General features: G+C 38.5%; 1 protein-coding gene across 1 annotated transcript in view; it reads right to left on the bottom strand.

Moving 5' to 3' along the window:
* The window catches only part of LOC142451637 (ovostatin homolog 2-like), a 52,106-nt gene extending 48,951 nt beyond the window's left edge, over positions 1-3,155 (bottom strand). The window contains exons 1-4 of the mRNA XM_075553357.1: positions 3,091-3,155; positions 2,584-2,767; positions 1,727-1,901; positions 215-267 (exon numbers count right to left, since the gene is read on the bottom strand). Coding sequence (XP_075409472.1) covers positions 215-267; positions 1,727-1,901; positions 2,584-2,767; positions 3,091-3,155 — 477 coding nt within the window. The remainder of the gene's footprint in view (positions 1-214; positions 268-1,726; positions 1,902-2,583; positions 2,768-3,090) is intronic.
* Between the last annotated feature and the right edge of the window lie 8,903 nt (positions 3,156-12,058).

The raw sequence follows: 12,058 nt of genomic DNA, 5'->3' as shown, positions 1-12,058 counted from the left end.
CCACATGTGACGAAAAGGCTTAAAGGTGTATAAATCAACCCACTATAAATAAACACATTGCATTTAAATTTGAGATGAGTTGAATTTATGTTGTACTCCATGTCATAAATTATTCCCAAATTTCCAGAATTCCTGAAGACCTTCTTTGTAGTAGTGGATTTATTGAGTTAAGATGTTTAAATTCCATGGTAACATTAGAAACAATTGAGCTCACCTCTTCTGCAACAGGCTTGAATTTAGTATCCAATGTCACAACCCGAATATTAACTAAAAGATAAAGACAAGGGCACAATATTTTTCATCCATACTTCTCTCTCCCTCACATCGGGTTATGTATAAATAGATCTAGAAATCAATAGCTTACTCTTGGGTAATACTGGCCAACCTTTTCCTCTTTCCCTGACTTTAGCCCTATGTAATTTGGGCTCCATTTGTGTTCTGTTGTTACCAGAGCTACCGCGAGTGGTGGAAATATTTATCCTAATAGCACAGAGACCGATTAAGCCTTGGTGGCATAGTTAAGCTATAAAAGGACAAATTGAAATATGTGTGCTTGGAGAAAAAGAAAATTTTCCTGGAAAAATAAATTAGTATTAGCAAATAGTCAACTAATTTGAGCAGACTTCCATAAAATCCTTGTTAGAGTGTATCTTTAAATCTACGATTATCACTATAACATTGTAGTAAGATGAGGTGAGAGAATAGAGTTCAGGGAGATATTATTATAAGAATCCTATTCTTAATGGTGAAACCTCCAAAACTACAATGCTTAGTCCTCTTAAGGTCTAGAAATGAGCTCATCCTGATGGAACAAATTATAGCCAGGCAAGAGACAAAAGGGCAGTATTTACCCATGAAAAAAGTTCAGAAGACTTAGGAAAGAAGGAGAAATGTAAATGTAAATACAGAGAGGAAATGGGATAAGTGATGTTATGTTATGGTGATTGCAATCAATGACATGAAACAAAATGTGTATAAAAATTTGACTAGAAAACTGATTTACTCTGTTTCACCTAATTTACACTACAGGTTTTTATTTTAAGAAAGAATTCTACTCCTGTTATTTTAAAAAATTTCAACAAATCATAAAATATAAGTCATAATAACCTGTAGAAACGATCTGATCCAACTCTCTAATTTTATGAATGAGGATACTAAATTCTAAAGTTTAAAATTTACTTGAAAAAGGTCTATAATTATTAGCAGAGTCAAGAGGAAAACCAGATACTTCTGAAATATAACTTAGTGCTCTTTCAGCTACGTTCTACTTGTCACAATAATAATAAACAAAATTTTAAAATTCTATTTAAATAATCAAAGTAATGATTATAGCTACTCTTATGAATAATAATAACAATTAAGATATGGAGTTATTACTGTGTACTGTACCCTATTTCACATTGATTATTATATCCTAACAAGAACCCTATAAACGAGGCACTTACTTTTATTATTCCCTTTCTATAATGGCTTGAACTCAAGCCAGGAGTTCAGTTTAGTTGCCCTACTGGTAAACAATGAAGTGAAACAGCCTCAATTCAACATGCAAACCATAGAGTTTTATTCTATCTCCTATTATAGTATATAAACCTGTTGCTAGGCATTGACAATTCTGAGAATCCCGGGTCCTATAACATTAAAGATCAGCCGATTGCTACAATTCATCTGTTTGAATTGCTCTCAGTTCAGAGAAGTGTTCCTATAGGTAGTCAGCTTTATTAAGGAAACATGGACATGGACTCACCCTTCTCGGCAGGCTTATAGAGAGGTTTATCTGTCTGCACGAAGGTCACAGTCACGTCAGCAGTGATAGCTACAGATCTTCTCTCAAAGATGTGGAGCGTCTGCCCCTTCGCCAGCAATGTGACAAAAGCTAATTGTTCAGAGGATTTCTGAGTGACCTAGTTGTGCAGGAAAACAGGGAATAGAAAAGGTTTCAAGTGTTCAGATGACGAATAAGTTTTAAATTTATCTTCTCAAACTGAGGAGAGCCTTGTGAACCCATTAAAAATATATATAATAGATTTATTGACTTATACAATCCAATATGTCAATTATAGTCGATTCCATTGTATAATCCCATCGAGTGAGGTTATGCAATCATCAAAACTATGGAATGCTTCATGAATTTGAACCCATTTTTATGAAACAGTGATTGCTTGTTACCCTTTATTTTGCATAACCGCAGTTTCTAATAAATTTATGGTTGTCGTTTCCCTTCCACGTTCCTTCTCTGTTTCTTGCATCGCCACCCTTCAGGTCTTCCCTAAGATCCTATTTTCACCCAGTGTGAGACAGACCTGCCATCTCAAATGCAGTAAGCACACAGATTCACTAAGGTTCAAAAAGGGGATGGTGGACCCTATACCCGAAGAATGGCAATATTTTATAATTTTTGTTAAGTGTGTACAGTTTTCATCTAAGTCTTGATCCTCCAGGAGCCTTTGGTTTTTCTCCCCAGATTCCACAATTCATCATAAACCAACATGTCATATCTCTCTAAAAATAAATTTTAGATAATTATCTTATTCTCCCACCCGATGTTCTGAAATTTCATCTAAAACGACAAATTTAACACCTCACCTTGAAATTTGCACAAGCATAGAAATTATTTTCCTTCACAGACTGGTCAAAAATAGTGGTATTGACGCCATCATATTCTAAGACCACACTCAAGGATACAGTTTCGTTAAGGTTTAAAAGGTGGACACAAGCTTTTTCTGTAGACTGACTTGGCATCACAGAAGAGATCCATAGGACATATTGCCTACACAAAGACAGTAACCCCTGCTGTCAAAGAAGGCCAGGAGAAGTGGTGGGAATGTCAAAAATACAGTTCAGCTTATTAAAATATTCAGAAACATACATATTTTTATAGACCTGATTTTAAGAAAATTGGATAAGCAGAGAGACCCATCTTTGGAAAAGGAGGTCAATTCCCTTCACAGACATGTTTAAAAGTTTTAAGACAGATCAACACTCAGGTTCAGAAGTTAAAAGGGTAAAAATATAATCAGACTCTCACAAGGAACATATTAAATAAAATCGGTTTGCTAGTACTTTAATATAAAGAGAATAATGTTCTCTTACGGTTCTGAAGTCACAGCAGCAGTGAAATGAAGCAAAAGCACGCTCACAAAAATGGTGAGCACCATTTTATCTCAACCCCTTAACTAACGATAACTTCAAGAGGGATCTGCTCGCTATTAGAAGTGAGCTAGCTCCTCACGCTGCCCCTTCCTTCTGCCTGCCTCTCTCTGTGTAGAGCTGCATTTATAGTTCTACACAGTGGAAAATCATTGTTTTTGGAACAAGTGTTTGGAACACCCTCCCCCCCATCACCTTTAGATCACCTCCCCCATGACCTCTGCAGGGGGTGTCACTTTACATTTTGCTTCCTCCTTAAGTTCACTGGACACCACTGTGCTTCAGAATCAGCAGCACAGGTTGGACAGGAAAAATAGAAAAACAAAGGAAGCCGTGTGTGACATTTTTATTTAACCAACCTCTTCTGCTTGATTTAACAACTCACTCACACAGTTGATCGTTACAAAAGTATTAAACGTAGCCCTCAATCAACAGGTGAAAGGAAAATCCTTCTTTAAAGAGCTATTGCCATTACAATTTCCTCTGAGTACACTTTTTAAGGTTTCTGAGCATACTAGCATTTCAGATGCTACCGAAGCACAGTAGAGGTATCTACTTATGAGATCAATTTATAAATCATGGGAGCTGTTCTTAATTCTCTTATAAGTTTGTTACACAGAATACAACATTGACAGTGCTAATATGTCTTCAATATTTACTCTCTTTTTCTTTGGTTTACAATGTTCATATTCATTTTTGCATAAATATAGTGACAGACACACACACAAATAAGGTAAACTTAAAATGCATATAAACTAGACACATCTTTTCTTCCTTTTTTATTTTTCTCATGTCTAGCCATATAGGATAGGCAGGATAACCATTCCAAGGAGAAAACAACAGGCCAACAGCTCTGGAGGGACTTGGGAGAGTAGAAGGTGGGAGAAAGGGAGGGAGGAGCCAACAAATCCAGGGCCAAAGAAACAATAAGGGATCTAAAATCAATGGTGAGGCGGGCATAGAATGCATGATGGGGTTTGATCAAGTGTGAAGTAGCCAAGGAAAAGGACTGAGAGTCGAATGAAGGCCGAACATGATAGTGGGACAGAAGGAAAGTAAAAAGAAATACAGGAAAGAACTAAGAGCGAAACACATTTATAGAGGTATAAATATAAGCGTGCACATATTTAAATATATTAATATATAATGAAAGAGATATAGGTCTATGTTCATATATTTAAATGTTAAGTATTAAGGTAGCAGACGGGCACAAGAACATTTTGTTCTAATAACCTGCCATTTTGTGATGCTCACCTTCCGACAAGATTGCAGAAGTCAAAATGGGTGCATAAGCAAATGTGGTGAAGAAAGCTTATGGTGCCCGACTATTATATTGCATCTTGGATCTTAAGGGCTTGAAGTTAAACAAGCGGTCATCTAGCTAGGAAGCAACAAAGCACACCAGCCTGAGTGACCATGAGGTGTTAATGGGATCAGGGATCAGGCATCAAAGACCCAGAAGAAAAAAAATCATATCATCATATCAATGTGAATGAAGGGGAATGCAGTGTGGTGACCAAATGCCCATCTATAGACAATTGGACATCCCCTTAGAGAAGGGTCACAAGGAAGAGACGAGTCAGTTAGGGTGCAGTATAGCACTGATGAAACACATAACTTTCCTCTAGTTCTTTAATGCTCCCAAACACATATACGATCATGACCCCAATTCTACCTTACAAATCCAGCTAGACCAGAGCATGTACACTGGTACAGATAAGAGCTCTCAACACATGGAATCCAGGACAGATAAACCCTTAAGGAACAGTAATGGGAGTATCTGGGAGTAGCGATATCACGAGGGTAGAGGGAAGGTGGGGGTTGAAGGGGGATAAACTGGAAACTGATTATAATGATTGAAATATAGCCCCCATCCCCCCAGGGGGATGAACAATAGAAATGTAGATGAAGGGCGATAGCAGACGGTTTAAGATATAAAAATAACAACGAAATATATCAAGCGTTCATGACGGTAGGAGGATGGGAGAGGGGAAAAAAGAGGAGCTGATACCAAGGTCTCAAGCAGAAAGGAAATGTCTTTAAAATGATGATGACAACATATGTACAAATGTGCTTGATACCATTGATGTATGGATTGTTCTAAGAGCTGTAAGAGACCCCAATAAATGATTTATTAATAACAGAAAATTAACTTTTGGATTACAAAACATTTCTAAAAGGAAAATTAGCCAAGCCAAAGAAACTGACAAACTCTTGCCAGAGACCTCATTGTCTGACTTCCTTTACTTGTCTTACTTTCCTTTTTCAACCATTTTAATTTCCATTATTGATGGAATAATGTATATAACTTGAAGAATATTCTGTTTGGTAAGGGAAGATAGGAACAGGCTGCTGTCCTTCAGAAGTGATCCTGTAACAGCAGATACAAGAGAAAGGACAAAACAAATCATTCTAGATAAGGAGTCGCAGTAAACTAGTCAGAGACTACCAGCAGGTCTCCTGTACAGGAGAGCACTGTTCTCTTGTTGACCACATTTGAATTATAATAAAGAATTAGGTTCATGAAAATGGATCATGTCAACTTGGCATAAACATGTTTTCATGATGTCTTTCTCCCTAAATATAGACTAGCCTAAAATAATTTTATTGTATTAACATGGTCTCCAGAGACAAGAGTACCTTAGTCCAGAAAATTCAGATATTGTTCCATTCCAACAGTATTTACAGAGTGCACGTTATGTGCCAGCAATAGTGCTAGTTCTGGAGACATCAAAATGAATGACTTAATCCTCTAAAGATTTTGCCTTTCAATAGAAGGCAAGAGGGAACAAGAGAAGGAAGGTAAGAAGCAGTGGGTTGCAGCCTCATCTAGGTTGCAGCTCAAATCAGAACTTCATTTCTTTTTATGGCGGAGTAGCATTCCTCTGTTTATATACACACCATTTGTTTTGAATCCATTCATCACTCGGTGGGAATCTGGGTTTTTCCATCTTTCGGCTATAGTGAATAGTGCTCCCATGAACACTGGTGTGCTAGTTTTCTTTTTGCATCACTACTTTCAATTTCTTTGGGTGATATTCCTAGGATTTAGATAAATAATTTTTATTTTGTTGGAGAAAAATGTGTAGTATGCAATGAAATTCAATATAGCTCCAGAAAAAGTTGTAATTGGTTTTTGAATGACTTTTTACTCTGTGCTAGGAGTTCAAGTGCTATCTTGAAAAGTAATGAGTATAATAACTTAAATTCTATGGATATTAGAAAGAGAATAGTGGTAAGAAAACCATATTAGAGACTGTTCAAAACATATTAAGACTGTTCAAAACTGTGGAACGAGGGCCTGAATTATAACAAAATATTTTCAAGACATCGTTTTTTGACTTCAGAGGGCGTTGGCTATGGGGGAAAAAAAGAGGAAGGTGATAAGATTGATACTGATGATGACTGCTATTGCAATCACACACGACAATGAGCACAATGATAGATATAGATGGAATGGTAATTTATGTTTGGGAGATACTAGGTCTGAGGTGACCGTGGTGCAATACAGACGTGGTAAGGAGCGCCTATATAAAATAAATAAGTGTAGTACTCCAAAAATAGAAATGTGAATACAGATTTGGGAATCATTACCTCATAAGATGATGTACAGTATGATGAACATTGATAAAAGTTGTGCAGGGAAAACATTGTTAGAGGGAAAGAAAATGGCCATCTGTAAGAGAAAGATGTGAAATTTTGGCTACTCTGTTGTTCTAGTTAAGTAATATTTTTTGGGTAAGAGCCATATTGGTTTATTTCCCTAATACCATTGAATGGAATCTGGGGCATTGCCTTAAAGGCTTTGTCATTATTTAATGAACTGATTTTTCTAAATGGTAAGAAAATATTTTGTTGAGTCTCCAAGTTATGCGATTAGTGACAGTTCACGTAAAGAGAAAATCTAACTCAGAGCTCCTGAGAACCTTTTAAATTTCTACTTAAGCTTTATGGAATGTTCAGGACAACAACCCTAAAGAAAAGTATTGTCCAGAAGACCAACAACGTATAAGCACTTAGGTTCTCAAAAAAGTTCCTGATGTTGCAAAACATAGGAAGGGAATGTAACCATTTCCTCATGAAGGAATAATCTTCTCTGCATGAAAAATTGCCCTTTTACTTCACAGATGTTTACTCTGGCATCAGTTCCAGATAGTTAGAGTTACCAAGAAATCGTTACACAGAAGCCTCACCAGGGGATGAGGGGTTAAAAAAAATAATGGGGTATTGAAGGGTCAGGTGCATATTCTGTTATAACTCAGCAGAGCCACTTTTTTTATCTACAAAGTTATGTAGAGTCAACTTTGATCTCTTCATTTGCTTACGAGCCAGTAAATCCCAGAGAATATATCACTCCACCCAAGCCGATAAACAAATAGACAAATATAAAATCAAGTGTTACCAATGGCTAGAACCAATACAGTAGCTCAGAAATCTTTGGTGCTACAACCCATTTCTCCTCTCGAGAAAATCTTAAAGGCTTGAGTTAGGAAGTGTGTAGTGAGGGTGGACAATATTTAATAGAGGTAAAGTAATAGAGGCAATATAGCTTCATCAGTCTATAATTCATCACTGAAATCACCATCTTACTGTAGGTTTTTGTGAACTTTCTTTGAGACATATGACCTTACCAAAATACTTAGCTGTCAACTAACATTACCTACTCAACAGAAAGATTCATTCTTTGTTTTCTTTTTCAATCATTTTACTGGGAGTTCTTACAGATGTCATAACAATTGATATTCAATTAGATCAAACATAATTGTAAAATTGTTACTACCATCAGTTTCAAAACATTTTCTTTCTTCTTGAGCTCTTTAATATAAGCTCCCCTTTATCCCCTCCCTCCCCCATTCTACCCCACCTAAGGAACCCTTATTATTATACTATTGTTATTTGCCATATCTTACACCAGCCAAGATATCCGTTTACCTACAATTCTGTTTATTTGTTCCCCTTGTGTGGGTTAATACAGTTGTGTTAGTCTGGGTAAACTAGGGAAACAAATCCACAGAAACTCATATGTATAAGAGAGAGTTTTATATAAAGGGTAAGTGCACATCAAGTAAACATCCTAACTGATTGCTGCCCAAGCCCACAAGTCCAACATTAGCCTATATGTCCAACACCAATTCACAAAGTCCTCCTCCATCTCACAAAACACACGCAATGATGCTGAATTCAGGAGGAAAGCTGTATCGGTGAGCATGTAAGCATCTCAGCACTGGCAGGGGTCTCCACACGGCTGCTCCAGCACCCAGGGCTCCATAGGGGTATGTCCATGCTGCGTCTCCTCCTGGGAATGTCTTGCAGGAAGTGAGCATTACCGGCTGAAGCAGGCAACTGGCTAAGGCAGCTGCACTTTGGTCCGACCACCACAAAGCAAGAGACCTGAGAACTAGAAAGGTGAGAGGCTCACCAAGCCATTTATCTCTCTGCCCTTCAAGTAACCCCACATGTGTTTATCGGTCAGGTTGGCACAATAAACTTTAACTATATCAGCAGTCATCATTGTTATCAGCCGCCATCCCCCACCTCATTGCCCTCCTTCCTATATCCTCAGGGAATCATTACCCCATTACAGTTTCTGAAGTTATCTATCTTGGATTTCATGCCGCAAACAATCTTTGTTATTCAAATGAACAAACGAAGGTCTAACAAGATTAATGAGTTGAAATAAAAACCATAATAATAAGGGGAGTAAATATTAAAGAACTAGAGGATAGTTATATGTTTTATCAGTGTTATACCACACCCTCCATTTATCATCCCATCTGTGTGGCCCTTCTGTGAGGGGCTGTCCAATTATCTCACAGGAGGGTTTTGGGTCTCTAATTTGTTCACGCTCCTTCATATCAATTTGATTGCTTGTTTTTGAACTTCTATATCTATTCCTGTCAACACCTCATGATCACACAGGCTGCTGTGCTTCTTCCATGTGGGTTTGTTGCTTCCCTGATAGATGGCCACGTATTTAACTTTAAGCCTTTAAGACCCCAGATGCCATATCTTTTGATAGCCGGGCACCATCCACTTTCTTCACTACATTTGCTTATGCACCCATTTTTGTCTTCAGTGATCATGTTGGGAAACTGTGTATCAAAGAGTGCCAGGTTATTAGAACAAAGTGTTCTTGCAATGAGAGAATACTTGAGTAGAGGCCCATTGTCCATCTGCTATCTTAATACTTAACATATGCACATAGATCTATTTCCCTATCATCATATATAAATATATTTACATATGTGCATGCCTGTATTTAGACATCTATAAATGCCCTTTGCCTCCTAGTTCTTTCCTCTCGGATATATTTCAATTGATCAAACATGACCAGGATTGCTATGCCCTCCTTACTGTCAATTTTACTGCTCTTTCTTGTCCCTGTCATTATAGGCTCCCCTCCCCTGCATTTTTCTTTCCCATGCCCCTTGGAACCATTGGTTCAGGGCTGTCTCCTTGGGATTGCATATCCTGCCTCTCTGTATAGATAGACACACACACACACACAAAAAAAAAAAAGAAGAAGAAGAAAGAAAGAGAGAGACCATGCAAATAGTTCTAAGTCTAACAGGGACCCTTATCCAGAGTAGATGAATATCTCTCTGTTGCATAATGAGCAGACCCTGTTATAATCCATCAGTCCAATCCCCCGTTCTTTCAGGTTTTCATAACCCAGACCACTTACCCAACAATACTTATACTCTTTTAGTCCTCAGCATTCATGACCAAGGGGCACACCTCCTGAAAGACCCCATTGCTCTTCATGAAGTCGGGGATGGAAAGGTCTAGTGCCCCTCACACCCACTCACCCCCCACACCCACCATACAGACACTCCATTACACCTTTAGACTTTCACAGTGGCCACCTTGTGAGTAGCCACAAACCAGTTTGGTTGAAATGCCAAGTACTTCCCCCAGCACCCCCCCCCCCAAGTCATAAGTCTACAATTGGGATTCCTCAAGGATTGTGTGGCTTTGCTCCCATTGCTGGTACTAAGTATAGTTTTTGTCCTTAAAGAAGTTATAGTGCAAATAAATATTTACTGTATAAATAGATTCCAATAGATATTAACATTCTTTGAATTAAATAAAGTGCTTATGTTGTACTTTGTCCTTAGAATCAGTCAATTATCCAAAGATAATTGCTTTATTAAGATGGGATGGCCTTTAGAAGTCAAGATATAGAGATCCTTATTACTACTGGAGTCTCATTATTTCTAGACTCATCCAGTGTCAAGCACATTTGTACATATGTTGCCATCATCATTTTCAAAACACTTACTTTGCACTAGAGCTCTTGGCACGAGCTCCTCATTTCCCCCCTCCCTCCCGGCTCACCCCTCCCACATGGACCCTTGATAATTTATAAATTATTATTATTTTATCATATCTTACACTGTCTGACATCTCCCTTTACCCACTTTTCTGTTGTCTGTCCCCAAGGGAGGAGGTTATATGCAGATACTTGCAATCGGTTCCCCCTTTCCACCCCTTTCTCCCTCCATGCTCCTGGTATCCCCACACTCAACACCAGTCCTGAAGGGATCATCTGTCCTGGATTCCCTGTGTTTCCAGTTCTATCTGTACCAGTGTACATCCTCTGGTCTACCCAGATTTGTAAGGTAGAATTGAGATCATGATAGTGAGGGTGGTGTGGGGGGAGAAAGCATTTAGGGACAAGAGGAAAGTTGTATGTTTCATTATTGCTACACAACACCCTGACTGGCTTGTCTCCTTCCCTCAACCCTTCCATAAGGGGATGTGCAGTTGCCTACAGATGGGTCTTGACTCCCCAATCTGCACTCCCTCTCATTCTGAATGATTTGAATTTTTGTTCTTTGATGCCTAATACCTGATCCCTTCAACACCCCGTGATCACACAGGCTGGTGTGCTTTTCCATGTGGGCTTTGTTGCTTCTGAGCTAGATGGCCACTTGTTTACCTTCAAGCCTTTAAGACCCCAGATGTTATATCTTTTGATAGCCAGGCACCATCAGATTTCTTCACCACATTTGCTTATGCACACATTTGTCTTCAGCGATCATGTTGGGAAGGTGAGCATCATGGAATGCCAGTTTAATAGAACAACGTCTTCTTGCATTGAGGGAGTACTTGAGTGGAGACCCAATGCCCATCTTCCATTTTAAAACTAAACATATATATACATACACACACACACACACATATATATATATGCACATATATCTATTGCCCCATCCTCATAAATATATTTACATATGTATATGCTTCTATTTAGACCTCTATAAATGCACTTTGCCTCCTAGTTCTTTCCTCTATTTCCTTTTACTCTGCTCTTGTCCCACTATAATGCTCAGCCTTCATTTGGGTTTCAGTAATTCCTCTTGGTTACATTACCCTTGATCAAGCCCTATCAGGCCTCCTACACCCTCCTCACCAACGATTTGGATCACTTATTGTTCCTCCGTCCCTGGGTTTGTTAACACCACTTCCTTTCCCCCCACCTCCTCCTCTCCATGTCCCCTTGGAACCGTTGGTCCTGTTGTTTTCTCCTCCAGATTGTTCATCCAGCATATCTTATTTAGAGAGACCTGCGGAGATAATAACATGCACAAAAACAAGAGAGAGCAAAGCAACAAAACAGAATAAAACAACAACAACCAAATCAATGACAAAAAGAAAAGAGAAGCCTCCAGATAGTTCAGTGACTCTTTTTTGGTTTTTAGGAGTGTTTCCCGGTCGAGTCTGATGGGGCACCATGCTTTGGCCCCAAAGTCATTTTTGGAGTTCCCTGGGACATTGTTGCTCTGTTCCCCTTGCTGTTCTGTTCCATGCTGTGTTAGTCTGGGTACTTTAGAGAAACAAATCCACAGAAACTCATGTATAGGAGAGAGTTTTATATAAGGTTAAGTGCACATCAAGAAAACATTCC

Source organism: Tenrec ecaudatus, chromosome 6 (genome assembly GCF_050624435.1).
Source record: "Tenrec ecaudatus isolate mTenEca1 chromosome 6, mTenEca1.hap1, whole genome shotgun sequence".
Taxonomy (NCBI): Eukaryota; Metazoa; Chordata; class Mammalia; order Afrosoricida; family Tenrecidae; genus Tenrec; species Tenrec ecaudatus.
The sequence above is the reverse complement of the archived record's forward strand: the minus strand, read 5'-3'. Positions and strand labels throughout refer to the sequence as shown.